This window comes from Diachasma alloeum, unplaced genomic scaffold (genome assembly GCF_001412515.2).
Source record: "Diachasma alloeum isolate Michigan unplaced genomic scaffold, Dall2.0 Dall_scaffold_00363, whole genome shotgun sequence".
NCBI lineage: Eukaryota > Metazoa > Arthropoda > Insecta > Hymenoptera > Braconidae > Diachasma > Diachasma alloeum.
The window spans coordinates 101,352-126,656 of NW_021680502.1; the positions used below are offsets into that span (position 1 = coordinate 101,352).

Consider the following 25,305-nt stretch of genomic DNA (forward strand, 5'->3'; position numbering starts at 1 on the left):
AGAATTAAATTTTTCATCAATTAACCCTCTTTCATCCCTTCATCTTTGTAACAAAAAATTAAAAACTGCCATGAAAGTCAGGGGCCAGTAAGAAAAATAATTTTTTCGCGGCGCACACTGACTATTCACCATTCGCCCGCGAGTTAAAAATTCACTTCTCTCCCCCTGATTGAGGTTAAGGGGTGAAAGAGGGTTAATTAATGGACAATTTAATTCTCCGTCGAACTGCATTTTTGTCATCCCTTAAACTCAATTAGGAGGGGAGAGGTGAATTTTTAATTACCGAGAGTCACTGTGCGCTGCGAAACAATTATTTTTCTTACTGGCCCCTGACTTTCATGGCAGTTTTTTTTTTGTTACAAAGATTAAGGGATGAAAGAGAGTTAGTTAATGGAGAATTTAATTCTCCGTTGAACTGCCCTTTTTCATCCCTTAATCTCAATTAGGAGGGGAGAGGTGAATTTTTAATTACCGGGAGTCACTGCGGCGCGAAACCACAATTTTTCTTACTGGCCCATGACTTTTGTCGTAGTTTGTATTTTTTTGTTACAGAGATTAAGGGATGCAACGTTGTTCGATTGATGGGGAATTTAATTCTTCATCACACCGTCTGTGTTTCATTCCTTAATAATAATTAGCCAGCAAATGAATCACCTGAAAAACATTAAGAACATGTTGAGGACGAGGAGGACACAAATTCCCCTCCGAAACTATACCTGTGACAGCGCCACAGTGGGACTGCTACTGCCGAGTTACCGGCACAAGCAGCTCGCCCAGCCGTCAGATTCGACTGTGGCGCCATCCCGCCGTTGGGGTCGTACTATTTTTGGCTTGGGGTCACTTGAACCCCGAGATCTGAGCCTCTACTTTAGTCAATCCTCTTTGGANAGGGATGCAACGTTGTTCGATTGATGGGGAATTTAATTCTTCATCACACCGTCTGTGTTTCATTCCTTAATAATAATTAGCCAGCAAATGAATCACCTGAAAAACATCAAGAACATGTTGAGGACGAGGTGGGCATAAATTCTCCTCCGAAACTCTCCCTGTGACAGCGGGACTGCTACTGCCGAGTTACCCGCACAGGAAGTTCGCCCAGCCGTCAAATTCGACCGTGGCGCCATCCCTCCGTTGGGGTCGAACTATTTTGCCTTGGGGTCACTCCAACCCCGAGATCTGAGCCTCTACTTTAGTCAATTCTCTTTGCTCTGGCCTTATAATTGAACGGACAGAAAAACCCATAAGGCTGCGCGTCTTGAGTCGTCCCTCCTCGGTGTATGTATGTCGTCGTTAAGGCAGCCTTCTCCCACCATAGGAGTTTCAAGCCAGTAAGACCGTGCAGCAGTTCATGATATTCCCTTGCTACTTGATAGAGAAGTTGCGTTTCACATATTCCGCAAAATTTTGTCTTTAAAAATATAGTATGGGAGACGTTGGTGCATCAAACAGCGTACATTTGTGCCAAATGTAAATAGATATATGTCGATATTAAGAACGAAATTGGAGAAATATAATTTTATGCAATTTTTCAGATGCAACTCTATTCCATCGAAATATACCTGCCCCAGGTGTAGCATTCCATATTGTTCAATGCATTGCTATAAGTCTACATCACATTTCAATTGTTCAGAAGAATTTTACAAGGAATGGGTAGAAGCTGAAATTAAATTTCAATCAAATGGTCCCGAAGGGAAAAAGATAATGACTGAAATTCTCAAAAGGGTTCATGAACAAGATACAAATCCATCGTTCAATGAAAGTGAACCAGACGTTGATGGATTATGTGAGGAACTCGATTCAGATGACGATGAAGATGTAAATTGCGATAGATTGTGTAATGTTGACACAATGGTAATGAGTCTTGATAAATTGGAATTCATTTCAGGTATCTGATTTGGCCGATCGTATTATAAATGTTAATCTAGATGATGCCGATGAGCTTTGGGAGGTTCTCACCGAGGCGGAACGTCAAGAATTTGAAGCTCTACTCAGAAATGGCGAGGAAGAAAAACTTCTACCCCACTGGACACCGTGGTGGTCACCAAAGAATAATGAGAAGCATTTAATTAAAGAGGTTGATGAAAATGAAAGGATAAGAATGGTTGAGAGGTGTCCAAAGTTTCTGGAGATCCCGTACATATCAGCGGTAGAGGTAAATTTTATGCAATACAAAATTCAGGAATTAATAGATTTTCATCTCATTTAATGTAATGAACGTACTATTGCTGTTAACCTAGGACTGTTTACGCTGACAAACACCAAGTCTAGTTAAACTACACCCGACAGAAAAACATGTCAACATATTTGGTACAAACAAGTTGAAAATTACTAAAATGGGAAAACTCATTTGATGAGAGTCCCATGATGAAAAATCCTGATCGTAAAAATGAATTCATTATTCTATACTACCATACATAGAATAATAATAATTTGATGGCAATGCTGTCACTTAGAAATAAAATATTGATCCATTAACTGTGCTCCATAAAAGATATTTTCATCCTGCAACAGCACCAATTTCTTTGCCGAAAGCAGAACGATTATTCATGGTTAAAACTGTCTATGTTCAAATGAGACAATTTCTATATTGGCAATTATATCAAATTGCGATTTTTTTAATTCATACAAGACATGTGTAAAAACTTTCTTTCTCTGTGTAATATTGAAGAAAGTTATGGCACTAATTCGTACATTTCGATCATGAGTAACTTGGGAATTGAAATACAAAAACATACAATTTTTTAATCATTCCAGAAAGCCTCGTTCACTGTTTCCTTCAATCTTTTAAACGTACTGTATTCGTATGTACTCATGGTATTTCATTATGATGGAGATCACCAGCATTCAGCAAAAGAGGCAGTCAGTATGTTTCTACAACTGTGTGACAATATTCGGGGTAATAAAGTATTCGATAATGAAGAATCTGCACTGGATGCTGTCACCGAAAAGGCTTCTGATGTAAGTGCCAAGAGTTTACAGTCACCTCATTCCTTCAGATAAATGCAAAATATAGTTTAGAAATCGTTTTCCGGGATTATTCTATGATATTTATAAATTGATCGACCTTGATCTAAATGGCTCTATCACTCGTCGCGAGAGTGCAAAATTTTACAGTAATTTTCCTCAATTGTGAAAATATTACTCTGAAAAAATCGAATCGTTATAGATTTTTGCAGAATTATTGATGATGATGCTGATGGTCAACGCGATCATAAAAGCAGGTTCCGCTGAGTACGAGTATTTTACGTTTTCGGAAACATAGTCTATACCAACAAAAATTAATCCCAAATAATCAATCGATATTAGAAAATTTCGAGGGAATGTAGCGATTATTCCAGCAAATATTGTACGTGAATACGACTTTGAAATTTTCGGTAACTATTTCAGTAATGAACCATCTCGATAATTTTTTTTCAGATTTCGGCATAGATTGAATATGTTGTAGGACCTGTAAATACCCCTACAATTGAGGAAAAAAGAAAATTTGTTTACCAAAGTTATACAGAATAGAAAATTAGGATATCAGTGGGCAAGTAATTGTTCATAGTGCCATAACTCGATAAATATTGGTTGAATCGAAAAAGTGAGTGCTTTTTTATTGTGAAAGTGTGGTAGATGCATATAGTTTCTTGCTGCAAAAAAGTCAAATTTACATTAAATTGATTGAAAAAATGAAAACGTTTATAAACTGCAAAAAGGCAGCTCCCAAGACTATTCGAAACACATATTTTTCATTCAATCAATCAATCAATCAGTAGACGAAAGAAACACATATTTTTGATAGAGCGCTTATCCAGGGTTTCCAGCCGTCAGGAAAATCTGGAAAACCGAGAATTGTCAGGGAAAAATCGGGGAATTACGACAACTTCCCCAGTGGAAAATCAAAAATTATAGCGTTACATACCTGATCAGAATCTGATATGATAACTTGATCAAGACCTGACTAAAATTTCCACTCGGGTATGATTCAATTTGAGAGTGAAATTCGTAAGTGTCCCGGTAGCTCAGATGGTAAGAGCACCCGACACGACACTGGGAGGTCCCGGGTTCGATTCCCGGCTGAGAAGTTACTAATTTTTTCTCAAAATATTTAAATTTAATTAATGCCTAATGATGGTAGACGGTGAAACCCTAATGGATGAACTGCTGATTAAATGTCTTCCAGTATTCCATGATTTGTGCGTTATATCAAGATTCATCGTTTCTAACAAAAAAAACTTGAAATCGCATAGTTATGCACGGAGAAATGGTCTCGTTTACAAAAAAACGCTAATTTTCGACTTTTCCAAATGTTTTTTGGAAAAAACTGGAGAAACGCTAAGACGATCGTCTCCATAATCTAATCAGGTTCAAGTCACATGAAAATACAGCGATTAAAAAAAAAAAAGTCAAATCGCATCGTTTGTTCAGGAGGAATCGTGGCACAAAATTTTTGTCACAGACGTACGCACACACACACACACACATCCACATATACAGACAGGTACCTGAAAAGGGTCAGAAGTGGTTCCAAAGGTCACGAAACGTGGAGAAATGCTTAAATTTCCACATTCGATTTTCGGGGTCATTACAATAATTTCCTCCCTTCGGGTCGGGAAGTTAAAAATAAAAAATGATGGGGTTACATACCTGATTAGAATCGGATATGATAACTTGATCAGTGTCTGATCAAGACCTGACTAAAATTTCCACTCGGGTTTCTGCAATTTCAAAATTTGAAGCTTGTTTTCTCCAACTACCTAAATTTTTGAGAATTCTTCTGTTGATAAAAAACATTGTCTTGGAATTTGTTCTCAAATTTACTTGAAAAAGTGGGATGTCAACATCTTCCCATGAGATAAGACTGGGAACCCACTGTTTTCGCGTTTTTTTCTATGGAAAATTCTAAATTCAGCATTCTACTTTTCAAAGGAATTCTTGCATATCAAGATGGTGGAAATATTTGAAAAATGATGAGCCAAGGAAAATTTTGAAGGTAAAAATGGAAAATGACGAAGAAAATTCACGTGATGGGTCTTTTCACCAATCAAAGATAATTTTATTTTACCGATGTCTGCCTTCCAATTTCGTTCGGTAAAGGAGTTAACGTGCATGGATCCATCTGTTGCTCATTGATTATCAACGTTAGGTGATCCTCGTTTATCAACTATTTTATCTCTCTAAGGTGAATTTCAGTATCCCCACTCTATGGTCTTCAAAACGGAATGCCGGTGTCCCCACTAAAGCCTCCTACTATGCTTTTTACCTTAGAGTCTATAAATTTGACATTCTTTCATGAAACAAAACGTTTACTTTTAGGTGGACACCCTGTTATCAGAGAATCCATTGTTAAATTTTCATTAGGTATTTTAATATACGGCCCGAGATTTTTTATCAATTTGTCTGCTGTGTTCAGCAGATGTTCCGAATATTTGGAGAATAAATCTTTAATTTGTTGTTCACATTATTTAGAAACAATAATTATTTATTGACAATGGAAATATCAAAAAACACTAAATGTATATTAACTTCCCGACCCGAAGGGAGGAAGTTATTGTAATGACCCCGAAACTTGAATTTAGAATTTCCCTGATTTCTTCACATTTCTCGGCCTCTCGAATCATCCTGAAATGTTTTTGGAGACATGTCGGCATGTATGTGTGTGTGTGTGTGTGTGTGTGTGTGTGTGTGTGTGTGTGTGTGTGTGTGTGTGTGTGTGTCTATGTACGTATGTGACCAAAATTTTGTCCAACGATATCTTCTGAACAAATGAAGCGATTAGAATTTTTTTTTCAATCGATGCGTTTTGATGTAACTTAGAACTGATTAATTCGTGAAGACGATCGTCTCAGCGGTTCTTCAGTTTTCCGCAAAAAACGTGAAAAACGCCAAAAATTACGTTTTTTTCACTATTTGATCATTTTTCCAGTGGAAATGATGCAATTTGAATTATTCTCCATACAATCGATGAATCTTCGTATGCAGTAGAACAAAGTGGATTTTTAACAAAATCGACTCAGGCGTTTTCCAGTGACTCTAAAAATAAAACTTTTGGAACTATGATTTTTTTTTATTATCATAGCTCTGATTCCATAAGTAATCACAACAATGATCTCCATAAAACCCCCACTTGGATAGAATGGAGGGACATAGACCAAGGGGTGAAATGGACCGCGGAGAAAAATGAACCCGTATGCCCTGAACGACTGAATACACGGGGTCAGAAAATGAGAATTAAAAAGACTATGTGGTGAAATTAATATAGGTGGGATTGTAGGCATTAGAAGGGGCGAAGAAGAGGCAATAGAAAAGATCAATATGACTCAGACATAATCAGATGAAAAGAAGTGCACTGTGATAGAATTTCCAGTATTCATGGTCAGAAGTCCATTTACTCCCTTGGTTCACAACCCTCATTGAGTCACGCGTATCTACTCAACCACCAGAACTGATTGAATTAGATGAGAACAATTAACTTTACCATTCTTGAATAATTGGAATGGATCATGAAAATTTCGTCGTACAGATTTTTGTGCTACGATTGCCCTTGGATAAAAGATGAAAATCGATTTTCTCTGTGCCCATCGATGCGCCTCAATGAGACTTGGACCTGATTAAATTTTGAATTGAATCGTTTCGGCGGTTTGTTAGTTATATAATTGAAACGAAAAATGAAAGTTTATCGATTTTTTTTGCCAGTCGATTACCGTGCAAATAATGTTTTTTGCCGGAATCTGGGTAAGTTATCCCATTTAGAGTAAGAAAACACTGAGCGATGACCCAAATTTTCAATTGCCAATGGCAAGTATTAAGGGGGGACCCCGGTAAAACTTTAAAGTCTGCGATTAGTGACGGGATCCACCGAACAACTTTTGATACATGATGGGGGTGATGAAAGAGTTGGAAAAATGACGGACCCAACTCATTCTGCCCCGTATTTTAACGTAAATCGTAATTTTGCGGATTTTTACATGAAAAATGCTCCTTGCACAACGCTCCTTGCACAGTTTTCATTCGATCGAGAATTTCTTTTCTTTAGAATATTCGTCTGACTTCAAAGAATAAAATCACGTATGTTTTTTGCCTTACGTGGAATAGATCATGAAATAATTAATTTTTTCAATTTACTAATTTCACGCCGTTCTGCATGACAACAAACGTTCATTGCGTTATTTTTATGTACCATTATAATCTCCAACAATTCCCAAAAACAATTTTTTAGACGTTGTGCAGAGATGAGTGGAAATAGTCAATGGAAAAAACCCAATGGATGGGATTTGAATTAATTTTGTGTAGTCGATGCGTCTCCACATAACTTGATTCTCATTGGATTTTGAGCGAAACCGCCTCAGTAGTTGTTGAGTTTTTTAAATAAAACTTTCGAATTTTTCAATTGAAAAAAAAGGAAAGTTGGAAAATTTTACAGTAGGTTAACTTTGAAGTTGCAAATTTTTAAGTGAATCAGCTTCGGAGTGGAGAGAATTTTGAAGTGGGTCAAGTAAAGTGGGTTTAATTCAAACTTGATTGAAGTTTGAGTTAACTTAAATTGCAAATGCGTTCTTTGCAAAATCACCCTAAGGGTAATACCACAATGGATGCAACACTAAACGCATGCAACGCATGAAATAATTATCCAACTATTTATCGAATATTTCTGACAATGACTAGCGTTGCGTATAGCGTGCGCTGCATTTACTGTGGCATGACCCCAGCGTTTATTAAATCTGCGAAGTAACTTTCCTTCTATGGGTATTTCCCCGGAGAGATGTGAGAAAAAGATTGAATAAAAACACAATAAAGAAAGTAATGAAAGAAAAAACAAATGGTCGGGAAGTTATTGGTTCGACCCGTAACGGGTCACACCCAATTCCACCAACGTCTACCGGTTATACCCCAAAGAGGGAGCGCGCGACCGGGCCTGATTTTTTTACGGAGTGGTATTGTTTCATAAAGTCATTTCACAACAGTTTATGTAGATATTTTATGTAATAGTTTTCAGAGTTTTCAGAATATATTCAATATTATTTCCATTACAGTTTACGTCCCCGTTGAATCAAGTACCCTAATCCCTCATTTCAGGTCCTATTAATTAATTGAGACCCCATCCCCAGGTAATTATGATATCTTAATATATTTGATAAATTCCCCGATCACGACTTTTATTTCAAGATGAATTAATTCCTCAAATTCAAGAACATGCCTTAAGTTTCTGATCTTTATTTGATCTTTCTAATACTGTGATGAAAAAGTAGAACGTCCCAATATTTATTTATTCTTCTAGCATCAAAACAATCTTTAACACATCAATTCACTGCGCATAACTCAACCTAAACTTCTCAACTCGCTTGTAGCGTGTGTGGTTTGCCATGTTACGCGCATGCGTACCGTCGAGAAAGTGATAGAGGTGGCCCCTAAAATCTACTCCTCTCTGGCTCGTTTTCCGTTTGCGAGTCCGGCATTGCAGTGCCCTTTCCATACATAGTATATTTCAGTGATATGTAGCCATACTCCACTCAGCGGTTGCCGATGCTTCGTGAACGGACTGTAGGACAAGGACAGGTGGCCTCACGAATTTCTTTCTCTCTGGTACAGAACTGGAAGCTCAGGGGAACGATTTTGCGCGTTTTTCTCCAACTAAAACTTATTATTTTTCTCCCGTCTGGAGGCGCTTCTGAATCGCAAAATGACCCGTGGAGGAGGATGACAATCGCATGAATGATAGACTAAAATGGCGGGAATTTTAATTTAGCCATTCATGTGATTGTTATCCCCCTCCACAGGTCATTTTGCGGTTCAGAAGCGCTTCCAAACGGGAGAAAAATAATAAGTTTTTGTTAGCAAAAAACGGGCAAAATCGCGCTCCAGCAGTACACCTCCCAGTATAGTTATATTTCAGCGGTGACACTCTGCCTTGCAGTCAGTTCCGCTAATGTCACTCATCGTAGCGTGGTGCTACTTATCATGTTCGCGGAATTTAAATGCTCTCTTATTCTAATATTTACAAGAAATTTCGAGAAGAAGTGTAGGGCTTTCATTAGAAAATTCTATTAGTTTTCGCAGCTTCTATAGAGAAATTCAGCCATTCTATGCTTTCTTTCCAAAAGAAATGTTCAATAGAAAATATTGTATAGAAATAATAAAAAGATTTCAAATTTTTTCACTCTACTTTCTTCTCCCCTCCTTATGAAAAATCAAACACAAAGTCATTTGAGAGATTTCGGCTAAGGAATTTCTATAGGAAATATCGCAGAAACATCAGTTGCATATAAAGATAGAATTTCAATTTCTTTCATAGAATATTTTCTGTTGAACATTTCTGTTAAAAAGGTACAGAAAAGTGGCGGAATGTTTCAACAGAATCGACGGAAAAACAATAGAATTTCGGATAAAAGTTTTATAGACATTTGTAAAGAATTTTTCTGTTTTTCTATTGTATTTTTTCGGGCTTGTGGCTCCAGATATCCGTTAATAGGAATTGTTTTTAAAATAAAAAATAACAGCCATTATTTCAATTATCAATATATTTATTTGTCAGTTACAAAAAATAACAATATAGCTGAACATCAGGTCAAATAGAATTTTGTTGATTTCCATTTCAATTAAGAAATCCCTCCCTCTTCTGCGTTCATGCAAGAGCAATATTGTTGCATATGCTGGGTGAAAATTGTGACGGGATGGCACCTGGTTTCAACCGAGGCCAGGAGTACCTGAAGTGACCAAAAGTGGAGTCCCTTAAATGACCGAAACAATTGATCTATAAATAGAAGTAGCAGAGGAGGAATTACAGAAACAGTTTGCTCACGCGTAATGCTACTTACTACACCAACTACTGCTCCATCCGGTCCTCAGGAAATTTTCTTGGTGTTAACCTCTTATGGTAAAAAATGTTCATAACATACAAATTGTGTGGACGCCGTAAACATCTCGCCACTGTTAGAGATGTTCAGTCTCGCGAAACTTAAAAAAAAAGTCTTTTCGGGATTCGTTTTGGATCCAATCGTGCACTCGTGCACATTCATAGCACAGATCGGCATTTTATCCATGTTCATCCCAAAATTTCTTAAATTATAATGAGTTTGAAATGAAAGGTAATTTTCAATTTTTAAAAAACTTGAAACACCGATTTTATTCACGCGAACGTTCGTTTGTATTTCATATTGGAATATTTATCTTGAACTTTTTAAAGCCGGAGTAGTGTTCAATGTCGCGGTTGCTTCGCAATTGACTTCTTTTGGCTAAGATTTTTATGGCTGCGCAGAGATTTTTGTTTCCGGTATAAGTTGAAAAGAGACAATTATAGAAAAATGCGGGTCAGAGAAAACGTAAAACGTAAAAGAAGGGATACTTCGCAGTGATTATGAAGGCCCATGGGTCTGTACACTTTTCCAACATGTGTTTATCGCAAAATTTGACAAGAGATCTGAAGGACCTGACTGTAACGAAGCAAACTGGTATTCTTCTAGTCTAATTAAATAGTCTTTGTGAAAAAAAAATTTCGAATAATTGTGAGTTCACTTTTTCGTTTCACTTTTAAGAATTTTACGCAATAAAATAAAATGGTTATTTATGTAGAAAAATGAAATATGCTTTCAAGTTTATATTCAAACAACGTATGATCTAATGGAGAATAATAATGAATAATTGAATTTTATATGGGAATTAAAATGACTCTTTGCATTGCAACAATCTCAGTCAACACTTCGCTCTGAAAACATGAAAAAAACTGCTTTATTCATACATTTCCGATACCAAACTTCTTCCTCAATTTTTCGATTCTTTTCAGCAACGAGCTCACATATCAATGTAATCAATGGGAATCTAAGTGCAAAGGTTATGTAGTAAATTAGTTACGCTAACATCCGCACGCGAACATGACAAGTAGCGCCACAAATTCGACGATTCTAACGGGACGGGATTATTTAAATGCGTATCTGATGTAGAGTACTAGTAACGCCGCCTCAGTGGCGTCTTTTTGCAACTTATGGATAATAACGACTAACTTCATAGCTTCGCCGCGCCGAATTCAAACAAAACCTGTAAAGGGTCAAGTGACTTACAGAATTTAAAATCAAGAAGATTTGAAAATGTCCGTTATAATCGGGTGTGGATTCCAGTCGGTGGATATGCAAGGTTTTCGGAAGAAAAGTGTATCCAAAGGAGTGAAGCTCGTGGCTAGCTTTCATGTGAAAGACGTTACCGAAACGATTGATTCAAACTCTCGATTTCTTCAAGGTTTCATTATCCCAGAGACGAGAGTTAACAATCCCAGATATCACATAAAAATCGAGGTACATTATCTCTTCGCTTCTGTACATATTTTCTCATAACTCTGAATATTAATTTAATATACTCAAAATTTTCGTGCTAGCTCGATGAAAATCGTATTGTCAAGACTTCTACCTGTTCTTGTAAAGCTGGCAAGGCACGATGTAAGCACATTGCGAAATTCCAAAGAAAATTAGTTGATTGTATAAACAATATTCCTGAGAACTTACCAGTGATCAATTGTCCCTTCTTCAATGGCATTAAGATTGAAAGATCTTGTAAGGCGGAGCGCGATAAATTCATAGCTGACGAGTTGAAGAAACGCGGGGAACTCTTATCAGTGGTAGACTTCCTAGAAGAATTTCAACATGCCTCGACTCCTTACCACGCGTACGTGTCTTCGTTAGATCCAGATGACGAAAATCGCGTGAGACTGAAACGCTTATTGTGCCCCGAAGATCTAAAAGAGACGTTCGCGAAAGTACAGGTGGATGATGATAAACGGCGAGAAATTTGTATTGAATCGAGTTCACAATCACAATCCGTTTTGTGCTTCCAAGAGCGATATTTACGAGTGATATGTAGTTCAAAGGCTTACCAAATCAAAACGAGACAGGCAAATTTTGACAGATTAGCTCAACAGTTTAAGAATCAAAAGCAAGGGGGTGGGGGTGCTATGACTGATGGCATGAAGTATGGATTGAAGACGGAATCTGTTGCTCGAGAGGCTTTCGAGGCAGAAACCGGAATGAAAGTTCATGAAGTAGGATTAGTTATTTCCAAAAGGCAGCCTTTTCTAGCGTGTAGCCCTGATGGAATCATCGTCGAGGAAACAGCCTTACTTGAAATCAAGTGTCCTCATACTTGTGAAAATCTTCATATTGTTGATAGAAAAGCGAAAAAGTCAAACGTTTCATACCTCCACTTCGGAGTTGATGGAGAAATATTATTGGACAAAACTAAGGATTATTACATTCAAATTCAAACCTCACTGTATATTTTGAGATTAACCAAATGTTACTTGTATGTTTACTCCAGAAACGACAGTGTTACCATAGAAATTCTCAGAAATGAAAAATTCATGCAAAAACTCATTCCTAAAATTGAACAGTTCTACATGGAATTTTTCCTACCGGCTTTAGCTGGAAAATCTTGAAGGAATAAACATTGTACTTTAACAAAGACAACTCCAAGTGAATAAAATTTCTGATAATCAATATTGTTATATTCTTCATTATATATACATGAATAATGATTCTGAATCATTTTTTTATATTTGGAAAACTAATGATAGTCTTCGGGTTTCGTGATGGGGGGTTGAAAGTTGGCTAGAACGCAGGCGAAATGTACAATTTTATCTAATGAGAGTAGTAGCTCATTATTGACATTTCGCAGAACTTGATAAACCTTCACTCGTTGAATAGCTCGCTCAACATGGATACGAACTGATGCAATCCTGTATCCTTCTTCCACTTCTGCCTCAGTGAATTAGGGATTGTATCCAAATGGAGGCATCACAAGAACAGCTTTTCTACCCAATAACTTGTTCTTTATCTGAGGAAACCCTTTATCAGCCAAGATCAAATCACCGGGTTCAATCAAATTAAAAAATCCAGAATCGTTAGTGATGAAACTATCATTTGCCCTACCTCCCTAACCTTTTGATATAAATGTGATAGAACCTGCGGGAGATATGGCGATCAAGTATTTAACTGTGAAACATGATTTGTAGTTTGAATACATTAATACTCTCCGCTCGACTGTTGAAGGAGTATCACATCGAATTTCAAAACAGTCAATAATTGCTCTACAATTCGGATAATTTTGGAATGATAGCGGTAATGTTTTTTGAATGGCAAATTTAGAGGGCCAGTAGATCCAATCTTTCGAGGTTTTTGATAGTAGATCGAGGATTTCGTAAAATATTCTCGATGCAGTCGTAGCATGTATCCGAAAAATACAACCCAAAACAGTGAAAGGAAGTCCAAGTTTCATCTTCATCAAAAATAGAAGCAGACCGTTTTGCAAAGTCATTTTCCGAAAGAACTTGTGGTTGTTTCCCGAAATTACATAAGCCAATAAGAAAGAAAATATACCGAGTGACACTCCTCCAACACGTCCAAGCAGAATACCTTATTACGTCACGTCGCGACAATTCGTAATAATTCGGACATCCTCGATCGGAGGATTAATACCGTTGTCGCGGGAGCATGGTGTAAACCAAAGTTTCGTTTGCCGTCAATAAATCTTATTCGATATAGTACACGAATTCCTTATAAAATATGCACAAAGCAGATTTTTTTTTTGGTCTATTTTTCGTTTTTCTAATTTCGATTGCAAATAGTCAAGAATGCTATGAAACGTGAAGAAATGATGTTTTTTGGGGTCATGTCTGTGTGTATGACTTTGGTGCGTTGTTTCAGCCTGATCGTTCCTGACATACAACAACTTGTTTGTAATTTGTTTTTTGTTGTAACTTGTTTTTATCCTGGGCAATTTTTTGGGAGTGTTTTTTGAAAGTGTCTACACTCTGTAAGCTGTTCAGGAGAAGATATTTAACCTTTTGATAAAGCGGATTTATACAAAAAAATTAATATCTTCCAAACCACTAGACCGATTACGCCCATTCAAAATACGGACCTTTAATATTGTAGGAGATATAATCATACAAAATTTCAACTTGCTATCTTCTTCTTGTCTGAAGTTATCGGGCGCACAAGAATGAAAAAAAAAAGAAAAACGGGAATATCTCGGAAACTTTGTATGAGCGGGTATACATATTTTGATCGATCTAGATAGTGGCTGCCGAGACGAGTATTTTGAAAAAAAAATTGAAATCCGTCGAGTAATTGATGAGATATTTGAAAAAATAAATTTATACAAAAACTTGAATATCTCCAGAACCAGAACCGCTTGCCCGATTGCGCCCATTCAAAATACGAACCATTTTCTAAAAACTAATCACCAAAAACCCAAATCTGCACATACATACAAACATGACCCTAAAAACATAATTTCTTCACGTTTCATGACATTCTAGACCATTTGCAATCAAAATTGGAAAATCGAAAAATCGACCAAAAACAAAGCTTCCATTATTCGGAAGCAAAAAATCCGCAATTTCCTTAGTGTGTGCATCCCTAACTTCATTTTTCTCGAGCAAAACATTAGATTGCGAAAAATAACGTTAGGGATGCACACACTATGAGTAAAAATTCCTCAGTTGGGGAGCAAGTCTGCATGACTCCTGAACCAGTCGAGGTTACATAAAAGTTGAGGACCATGGAACTGAGATAAAACAGCTCTCCTGGGGGCTTCATGGATGCGCATCCCGTTTGTGCAGCGAGACCTCATAATAAATAAAGTAGGAGATGTCAGAAGATTATGGGGTAGATGATAGACAAAAAATACCTGATTTGAAGCGCACCAGTTTCCCAAAGATATTTCCAAAATTAACAATTTTCCTTGTAAAAGTCTGCCAAGATCACTCCCAACCGAGAAATTCACTTGAAAACCGTCTCAGAGTTGATTTCCATAACCCTGAGCCACTGCAAAAAATAACCATGTGGATTTCAAATGAATTCCAGGGGGCTAGCAATATACAGGGTGTCCCATCTGAAAAGATGCGGCTAAATATCTCTCAAGGGGGGCGGGTAACAAAAAAATGTTTGATACAAAATGTTGGATAAATCAAATTGATTCGCGGGAATAGAATCCTGTTTTATCGGCCCAGGCTGACATCGGGAGGTTTGATGTTTGATTAATTTGGGTTAACCTGGGGTCGTCGTTATGGTTAGGAAGTACATCGCCATGTGTTTATTATGCCTGATCGAATCGGTTGATATTCATGTAATCGGTCAATAAACTTGAGAAATATTTATATTATATGACAGGATTGATTATTGACTTTTTCCCAAAATCAACACAAAAATTGTAGGGTTTCGAGGGGAACATCCGATGTTATCATTATTTGCAGCTTTCAAGCTCACGTTTGCAAGCTGCAAGCACAAAGTGCTTTTTTGCAAATGGCAACCACATTTTTTACCCCAATGAAACTTGTTCATCTTGATGAGTTGTTTTCAGAAACCTTGTCATTCATTTAATTTCATCTCATTCTACTCGAAAAATGCCACAAAAAAGAGTTCTGTGGTCGAATTCAAAATTCAAAAATCCTTGGCGCATCTTGGTGTAATTGTTCCACTGATATGTTTACACACCGGAATTATCAAATGTAAACAATAAACAAAATATTTCTCTACTCCTTCGAGGATTCTTTTATTCTAATCGGTGCCAATTCAACCCGAATCAAGTTGGTATCATTTGTTATTTCATTGAACACATCACGATGTATTCAGCCAGTGAAATTGTCGATATTTGACTTGTTTTGGGAGAGTGTAGGGGAGTGTATCGAGCCGCTGCTCGAACATATCGAGAACGGTACCGCAATCGACTACATTATCCTACAGATTTAGTTATCCGGAGGATCGAAAGGAGTTGTAGAAGAGGGAGAATCCTTCGAGGACGACAACAACAAGTACAACAAGGTATTAATCCTGATGATCCACGAGCTGTTGCAATATTAGCTATGATTCAAATGAATCCTCACGTCAGTTTGAGAGAAATTGAACGGGATTTAGGAGTACCACGGAGCACAGCATAAAGAATTTTGCGATCTGGCCGCTACCACCCGTATCACATAACTTTGACTCAAGCATTGTCTGCGCAAGACAGGCAAAACCGTGTTGATTTTTGTAACTGGGCCTTGCAGAGACTGAATGACGATCCACATTTTTTTCAGTACGTTCTCTTCAGCGACGAGGCAACGTTCCAGAGTACTGGATCGTTAAATCGACACAGTTGTCATTATTGGTCAAGGGGCAATCCTCATTGGAAGCAACACATTGATCATCAACATCATTGGAAAGTAAACGTGTGGTGCGGTGTGGTTGATGGGCAAGTGATAGGCCCATATTTCTTTAATGATACTGTCAACGGACAAAATTATCTGGAAACTCTTTTTATGGCATTTTTCGAGTAAAATGAAATGAAATTAAATGAATGACGAGGTTTCTGATAGCAACTCATCAAGATGAATAAGTTTCATTGGGGTAAAAAATACGGTTGCCATTTTAAAAAAAGTACTTCGTGCTTGCAGCTTGCAAGCGTGAGCTTGAAAGCTCAAAATAATGACTACATCGGATGTCCCCCTCGAAACTCTACAATTTTTGTATCAAACATTTTTTTGTTACTCGCCCGCCTTGAGAGATATTTAGCCGCATCTTTCCAGATGGGACCCTGTATATGAAGCCAACTTCCGAGGGTTGACTTAATCAACAGATAGTTCACACAAATTTATGAATTTCAGGATTTTTTTTCAACGTAATTACGCTACGAAATCAGAGGAAGTTTATGTTAACGGATAGAATGATTCTTCAATTACACTCTACTATCTCATTCACTTTCATCTATCATTCATTTAGTTTTGTTTTTTCGACGAATTTAATTTTCAATCAATTTCACAACTTCAACATTGTTTTTCTCCAAAACCTGACGTCCTTGAGGAATTCTACGAACACCATTGAATTCAGCATGAAAAAAATCTACGAGCGGTATTAATTTCATCTTTGGACACTAACTCGACCATATTTTGTTAAACCGTGTTATACTGACATGTGTTCGGTTTTCCACCGAATAATTTACTCCTCACACATACGCATGCACTCACGCACACTCACTTTGCTCGCATGCGTGTATGGCCTACGCACAGTTGACTGACGTAGTCGCCTCAGATGACCAGTGGCCTCTCACCTCTGACATTTGAGGCGCCACTTGATGGACAGGTGTCCAGTGAACGCCCCCATTTAAATTGGGTCACATTCACACCTCTGGATTTTCGTTACCTGCCACCTCGTGCTCTATAAATCTCTCTCATTCGATTCTCGGCCATCGTATTCTATACATCGTGTTCTGCGAGTCTATTGTTTGTCCCGCGTACAATTGCTCTGCTAATTAAGTTCTGCGAGTTATTCGATAATATTGTGACCCGCGCATTTATTTGATCATCTCGATTATTATAGTTAAAACATCACGTGTAAATATTTGACTTTTATATAATTAAATTGACTGTGTTGACCAACGTGCACGTGTTGTGATTTGTGGACCCTTTCACGCTCACGTAAAAATCCATTCGCATCTCACTCATCGCTCGCTCATTCCACAGATCTCAGACCCGGCATGAAACAACATTAGACATGGTACTTTTTTGTGTCACGGGACCCGAAAAGTAATGTACACACCTCGCCATGAAAAACATATCACCCTCCCCCACGTGCAAGATTGCCTTCCGAGCCGAAGGCGAGCTTATCTAGGTGATGGTGGTCTATTTTTCAAGGCGAGGTGATCTATTTTTCAAGGCTCGGGCATGTAATGTACTATTATCGCCGTATGACATACAATCTTGTATTTCATTGGGACACAATGGGATACAACATTTTATGTCATTGCCGAGCAAAGCGAAATTAGAATCGCGTTTTCTCAACCCCAGTGACGTAAAAACAATTTTATGTCACAATTTTACGTCACCTATTACGGAGTTTTTGGCTGATTCATGAACTAATGGCGCCAGGTGGCACTCCCTTTTCAGTGGGTCAAACAAAGATACCATGCATCTGATCATCGCTTTTCAATGCCTTTGGTAAATAGAGTGGGTGACGCCCTGATACCATCTGTTTCAATTTTTCAAAAAGTCCCTAATTCAAATAGCGCAGAATGCCTCCCGTGTTCCTTCCTGTTGTGTGTATTATTTAGGTCGTTTTTAAAATTTATTTATCCATATATAGCCGATTAGGCTTCTTACATATGCTCTCATAATTATCGTAGAAGTAGTCATAATAGTTTGTGTTCAAAAGGAAATCAAGCCAAGTTCTACAATCTTAATCGCTCAAATCGGAGTGGACAAAAAAACCAGCCAAAAAATAATTTTTTCTCTTGTGGTTGCATAAAATGAGACGGTCATTTCTGCTCCTAATTTCACACCATCCGCTTCTTCAGCCGACGTCCGTTCCCAGGATCCCTCGGATGCCAAAGCGCTATTTTGATCAGTCCACCTGAAGTGCTACCAATCACTTCACTATGCTATGCATAGTCCGTCAGCGCTCTGGAAGGTTTCCCTTTCAGGGCCAGCACCATTTTCCTTCTCAGCGAATCCCCTCTATCATCTTCCTTCCACATCTTTAGTAGTCCAGCTCATTTCTCATCAATGATAGCCATTGCTCCCTCACACTCCCATACGTGTAAGAAATTTTCTAGCTCCTGTCCGCAGAGTCTACAAACAGTGCTGGTAAAACCTCTTTTGCCATGTCGCCCCAGGTTTTCACAGCGCAACCTTGCCCGGAATTTCAGGATCTCCTCAGTAAAAGTACCTACGTTCATCATCTTGCACTACTGTTAGGTTAGTGTGACGCCAGTCCAATTAACCACTACAGTAAGCCAAGTCTTCTGATTTCCTCCTGTCCTTCTCTCTTTCCAAGTCACGGAGATCTTCGCCCACGTTTCTCAACTTCTCAGTACTATAATGGACCCGAGCGGTTGGGTTCGACTTAAGGGATTATCACACGCGGATAAATAATAGAAATAATTATTTTTAAACACTATTGACTTTTATTTATTACTTTTACCGATTTTAAATAGTTAAAGATTCGCTCCGAGTCAAAAGGTATCGGGCGAACAGAAATACAAAAGAGGTAACAGTTAGAAAAAGAGACGTCGAATTACTGCCCCCGAGAACACGAATTTACGAGTATTTATTACCTCGTGAATTCGTATTACATCAGGTCATACGACCCCTCAATACATGTAAGGTGTACGGTGACGCGCTGAAGGCCAGTTGCTGGGGTGCAAATCACTGACGTTGCGCCCCAGTTATCTACATTCGTTGAATATACGTGGATTTCATTCACATATATTCGTTGAGTGTTTTAATTTTTTCTTTCGGCATATTTTATTCCGAATAATACGTGCCACTTTCGTGTCCTCGTATTAACCGGATTATGAAAGAGAAATGTTATGGAATTTTGGGGCATAACATCCCTCCCCGCCGGGGAAGAAAATTATTATTGTTGATAATTTTCTTTCCTAACCCTATTTCATCAATAATTACACCAACAAATAACATTTTTTTACAATAACCCTAATACAGATTTACAATCATTCCTTTATATTTCTTTCCATAAGAATTACGGTGCTCGGGCGTCCGTCGCTTCTCTCACAGGTGCAATATAAACACAAATCAGGTATATCACACCTGATCAGGTCGACATAAATCAGGTCAATTAAACCAGGGGCACTGAACAGTAATTTGATCCTGATCAACAATCTCCCAAAACCTTCCAACCTGCGCCTGAATCAGATGTCCATTTGCCCCTCGAGGGCAATAGAGGGCATAGAGATCTCCATTCTGTAGCAAAATCCACTAATCATCTGTGATTTGAATGATTACAAATACTATAATCCCTGCCTGTCATTAGAGCAATGATTAGTAATCATTTATACATTATATCATCACGGTGTCACCCGATTCTCACCGGAGGAATAATTGATCAAAAGCTGCGAGGAATATTGAATGATTTTCCGTCTGTCATTTAATCTCGAATAATTAACTTGCGAGCTTTTGATCAATAAATGGGACGGATCCTGAGTGTTTGCCACCCTCCGACCACTTGGTATTCAACCCTTCTTATCTACCCAGAGTGGTGCGGCAATTTTAATACAACTAGAACGTAAAAATACCGTTACAATATTGAACGTCAAATTTTTAGAAACGTAGCCAGCAAAACAAGGAAAAAATTGAACTGAAAAAAAATATAGAGAGAGGAAAATGAAAACAAACGAAACGAAAAAAAATATATATATATATCTGTGTAAAATGCCAGAAACCTGGTTGGCGGGAAAAGGTGCAAATGAAACGAGTAATTGGAAAAATCGCCAGCTCAAGTTAACCGAGATGGGGTGAATGTGTTTGTGCCAGTGTGTACGATCCGAGTAACCTCACGTACTAGCGATTGCGATATACTGCTGAAACAGCCATTTCCACCCAGCAACGTCTGATTGGGTGAGCCGAAGTGACGGGGAGAAGCTTGGACGTTGTCCACTTGGCAACAAATAAAAAAGCCACGAGAATTTTCAAACTGCAGCTCAATTGGCACACGCTTTCACCTTTGTTTCAGTCTTTTTAGCTTTCCCAAATTTTCGATGCTCTCTGTTTGTTGCGTATCAAGTACGCGAAATTAACAATCTTTCTATTTTAAAATATTTAATTCAATCCTTGAAAATTTCCCATTTTTATTGCAGTATTTTTCCCAAATAATTCTTAGAATTTTAATTATACTCAGCTTTGTCCTCTAGAAAAATTGTCAACTCATAAAATCACCCGAAAATATTTCTCAAATATCTCTTTTAGACCCTTCAGAATTATTTTATTGAAATAATCCTCATATTTCCTCAAGTTTGTAAAGGAAATTTCTCAGAAATTTAATCACTGCCAAAATTTGTCCTAATCCCTTCATTCAACTCAAAAATTTGTATTTCCAAATTACTTTATAGTTTCTTTCCGTTTATTGCACTCGACCCTCAACGATCCCTCAATATTTTCGCCCAGACGCCCTTTATTGGGGAATAGGCCCAAGGCGCGCCAATTTCTCCCTCTCTCCCTACTTCCTGCACTTACGAATTTTCCATGATACCTCTCCAATCAGAATATTGTCCCTCCCATCACAGGTCATTTTGACCAATCATTTGAAAATTTAGAAAAACCATTTTCCTCCTCCACTTTTCCATCCCTTCTACTTTGAAAATCCAACTTGTCCAAATTTTAATATTTTGTAATCAGTTACGAACTTCATCCCTAGGAAGAAACACCTCATCGGAGGTACCCTCGTGCATTATACCTCTCTACCAAATATTGTTAAAAATAAATATCGACTTTGTTAAAACGTGAGTAATCATTCCAAGTCTCCAATTATCCAAGTCTCCTCACCCTTAACATTCCTCTCATCGAATTCTCCCCTTTCATTAAAAACAGCTACACAAAGATTATTTCGGCGTGTAGCAAAAATTGCAAATACTGTTCTGTGTAGGTCAGATTTCTGGAATTTACGACTCCAGAAAGTTCAAAATCGAACGCAGTATTCTCGCAATTTAATTCACTGTTCTCTTGATTTTAGGGCTGGTTTTTACCCCGGGGGTGATTGTGATGAAGTAAATTGAGGGTGATAAGTCAATTTATTATTTCGGAAATTTATTTGGGGTAGCAGCGGCCAATTTTGGGGTGATTATGGGTATGGGTGGGTGATGACCACTTGTAGCGAGCAGTATCAAAGAACATCCGGATGATGGATTAGGTAGTGATGCGACAGTGATAAGGAGTCCCTGACGTCAGGTCAGGTACAGATTCAATGCTCATTGGATCGTAGTATTTTCATAAGACTTGGATCCAAATGAGAGATTAATTTCTGAATGAAACCTGATTTTAATTTATAATTGGGTTGTCTGATCGGGTCTCATAATAGGATGTCCGGATACTGATATTCTGGCTACGCCGGCCTGATCGGGTACCCAAAGCGGACTCTATGATCACGATATTCTGGTCATTATGACCTAATCAGATGCCCTAACCGGGTAGCCTGGTAGCATGGCACATACGTTCTGGAAGCGATGACCTGATCAGGTAGATCGAACGACCTAATCAGGTAGCCTCGTGATGCAATTCTTTCCGTGCTGGCCTGATCAGATGGTCTGATCATACCGATCTGATCAATTATCCGAATCACATAGACCTGATCAGATTGTCTGACCACACTGACCTGCTCTGGTGGTCTGATCATCGTGAGATCATCTAATCATCATGTCCATCATCTGATCATCATGATAATTCATTCAAGTAATCCTAATCACTTGAATGAATCATCTGTTCTCCTCAGAAATGTCCCACAAACGTAAAAACTCACCACCCCCGGCATCCCTAAACCCTTAAGCTAAAATTCCCCAACGTAAACAGAAATTTAGTTTTAAACAGGGTTTCCGGCACCAGCAATACACAGATAATCCTAGGACAAGGGCGAGTACCACCATAACCGTTGTGAATATTGATGATGGGTGTAGTAGAAATTCTTGATAGTCGAATTTCTTTTGTAGTTCTCCGAGGTCTTCCATCTCAGCCTCCAGTTGTACGTGGAGCCCTTCCAATTCCTTTATGCTTCCGACTACATTTATCAATTGAATATTGCTCAGGTTACTGAACCGCTGTTGCAATTGCGCAGTGGTGTCGTCATCCAATGTCAAGTTCAGTCTGGGTTGAACGTGGGTCTCCCAGGTTATTTCCCTTGATTTTCGGCCCCGAATGGTGAAATCAGGGGCAATTCACAGAATTTTCCTATCCGTAAGATCCCTGAATCTTGAAGAGTCTCTGGCATTTCCTTCTCTCCACAAGATATGACAATTGCCTCAGATTCCGGTGTGACGTAGAACCATGCATTGGTTTTCTGCATCTTGATGAGAGTGAGACCCTGTAACTGAAGATGTCTCATTGTACACGTTTGCGGTACCTTATCAGGGCTCAAGTACATCTGTATTTCGCATGGACTGGTGTCCCTCATTTTCTGTATCGGCAAAGACTCGGTACATAAATATTGTCCCCGAATTCTCTTGCAGCGATTTAATTGTTCCTCGGTCATTGGCACGTACTGACGTGTTGCGCCATGTATAACCAGAAGCGCGTTCGATGCCTCCAAGTACGAGTGATACTCGTTCGTTGTCCGCACAGGAATGCCATGCATCAGCATAACATCGAATGCTTGGAAATTCACCAGTGGTATTTCTATTATAGTGACGATTTTCAAGCCAAATGCAGATATACTGACGGTGGACACCTCCTGCAGTTCATGTATTCCGCCTACTTCCAACTCAAAGGGGAAACTTAAACTCTTCGGTAATTCGGCTGCTTTGAGAAGGTTGACTAATCCTTTCTCTGTGAACACCCCTGTGTCCAGTTATTATCCCTTTGGAGTCGCTCAGCAGCTTTTTTAACTTTGCAGCATCCCGCATCACCCCAGTGTAGATGAGTTCCACTACCATAAAGTGCTCATCTATAAATTGCCTGTGTGCCAACTGTGAATCTTCATTCCTTATTTGCTGAATAGATTTCAGCAAGACATTTTCGTTTTTCTGGATAATTTCTTCCGTATGAGCTAGATGGAGAAGCGTAGAATTGACTATCTCCAGTTGCTTCCCAGAACTGTCCGGCCTCCCTTTTATTCCAGATTCGAGTCGAGAAAGTCTCTCGTGTATTTCTTGTGCATCCTCAGCATCCATGGTTCCGAAAAGTAACTTAGCTACTGTGCCCAAGCCATTTATGAGGCCTCGACGCCTCTTCCTCTCATGTAAACCGAACAATGCCGTGATAACGCCTCTCGTCTCCTCGAACTTGGCAATCCATTGGTCCACGTACAGATGAAAGTTAAAGCCCCATGGTCTCGCTCTGGAGCAAAGTTCCTTGGTATAATTAAGAGTTTCTTGCAGTTGGTCAGCTCTTGCTAGCCATGACGCACCATCCGTGCTTGCAGCAATGGACCAAACGTAGTTGCTCAAATGTAATTTCCCAATTGGTTCGAAATAAATTTCCGGAGTGCGGACGAACTTCCGCGATGCTCCCTAGCATCAGCCATACGACAATAAAAATTGCTGAACTGGTTGATTGGTAAATGGGGAAGTTCGTTGAACCTTTCAACTGCACCTGACGGGGACGATGTCGCCAAACTTGTTGGCCGCCATCTTTGATAACAGAGCGCCCTTGAATATAAAAGTGACTGTCGCGGTCACAATTCTCCCCAAAGTACTCAGTGAATAGGTTAATAAAAACCAAAACATCGAGATGAACGCCGGAAAGTGCTTCAAATATGGAAAAGTAGGACATGTTTTCCGGAGATGTCCCTTTACTGAGCGCGGACCTTCCTCCAACTGCGGAATTCGCACAAGATCTCGCCGACTAGGACCCCGCCCTACACCGGTCCCTGGAACTTCAAGGAAGTGCTTCTCGTGCGATAAATTCGGACATGCCACTCCCGACTGCCCGCAGCATTCCGGCAACCGCATGGATCGAGCAAGAGCTGCGCCACGAAGCGTCCGGGATCGGCTCGGCTCGAAATGCTCCTCAAAGAAACATCCATATTTGAAGCATTCCATTGATCAATTCATGTTTGAATTCCTTGTAAGTACGAATACCTCCTTCACTTTTTTGTCACTCTGTTCTTTGTTCACACTCGAAGCTTCTATTTCCTCTAATTTTCCCCCATTCCTGGGCTGTTCTAGTGCCATAGATTTCCGTATCGTCCCGGGTACGTGAATCTGGAGTTCAAGGCAAGGATGACGGAGTGGAGGACCCGCAGCAAAAAGGATCTTAACGCCCTTTGGGATCTCCCCGTACGCTCCGACATCGACGCTGGTGTAGAGGATGTTTTCAACCTCCGAGGACTCTTTGGTGAAACTCCAGCTCCACAACCGTGTCACGTTTCCCAATTTCTGGATGATAGCGAGGAAAAGTGTCGCCCCTGTGCCTCCTATTTTTGGGACTGCCCATGTTATTATTTTCTGGAAGATCTGGTAATCGTGCATTGTCCTAACGAGTCTGCCAATCTTGCAACTGAATTCCACTGTCAACTGTTTCATTGAATAAACGCATTGCAGCTCCAGTCTTTTTTTCCATGAAAGTTTCCTTATCCACCAGACAAGAAAATTTCAGGGTTTCGCAGTGTTGGTTATTCCGAGGCAGGGGTCCATATAGTCATGCTTCTATGAAGTGTCGAAGCCGATTTACATGGACTCTCTGCGTTTTCTGCTTGCTTCCAGATCTGATGGTATAGTTAACGTCGCCATTTCTCTCAATCACCTCATATGGGCCTATCCAGGGCTGTGTCTACTTTTTCGATCTTCCACGTCGTAGGATATCATTTTTCAGCAGCACTTTATCTCCTACCTCCATAGGTTCGGTATTCTTGTCGTATTGGACTT

General features: G+C 39.0%; 1 protein-coding gene across 4 annotated transcripts in view; it reads left to right on the forward strand.

The window, feature by feature from the left end:
• The first annotated feature begins 1,265 nt into the window (after positions 1–1,265).
• LOC107041364 (zinc finger HIT domain-containing protein 2) overlaps positions 1,266–25,305 on the forward strand; it is a 54,474-nt gene continuing 30,434 nt past the window's right edge. For 2 of the 4 annotated variants that reach the window (XM_015261883.2, XM_015261881.1), the window contains exons 1-4: positions 1,266–1,467; positions 1,533–1,815; positions 1,886–2,152; positions 2,755–2,958. In XM_015261883.2, coding sequence (XP_015117369.1) covers positions 1,424–1,467; positions 1,533–1,815; positions 1,886–2,152; positions 2,755–2,958 — 798 coding nt within the window. In that variant the 5' untranslated portion in view covers positions 1,266–1,423. Of the gene's footprint in view, positions 1,468–1,532; positions 1,816–1,885; positions 2,153–2,754; positions 2,959–3,166; positions 3,347–3,417; positions 3,545–25,305 lie in introns of those variants that run through there. The other 2 variants (XR_001461054.1, XM_015261884.1) reach the window with 2 other exon arrangements.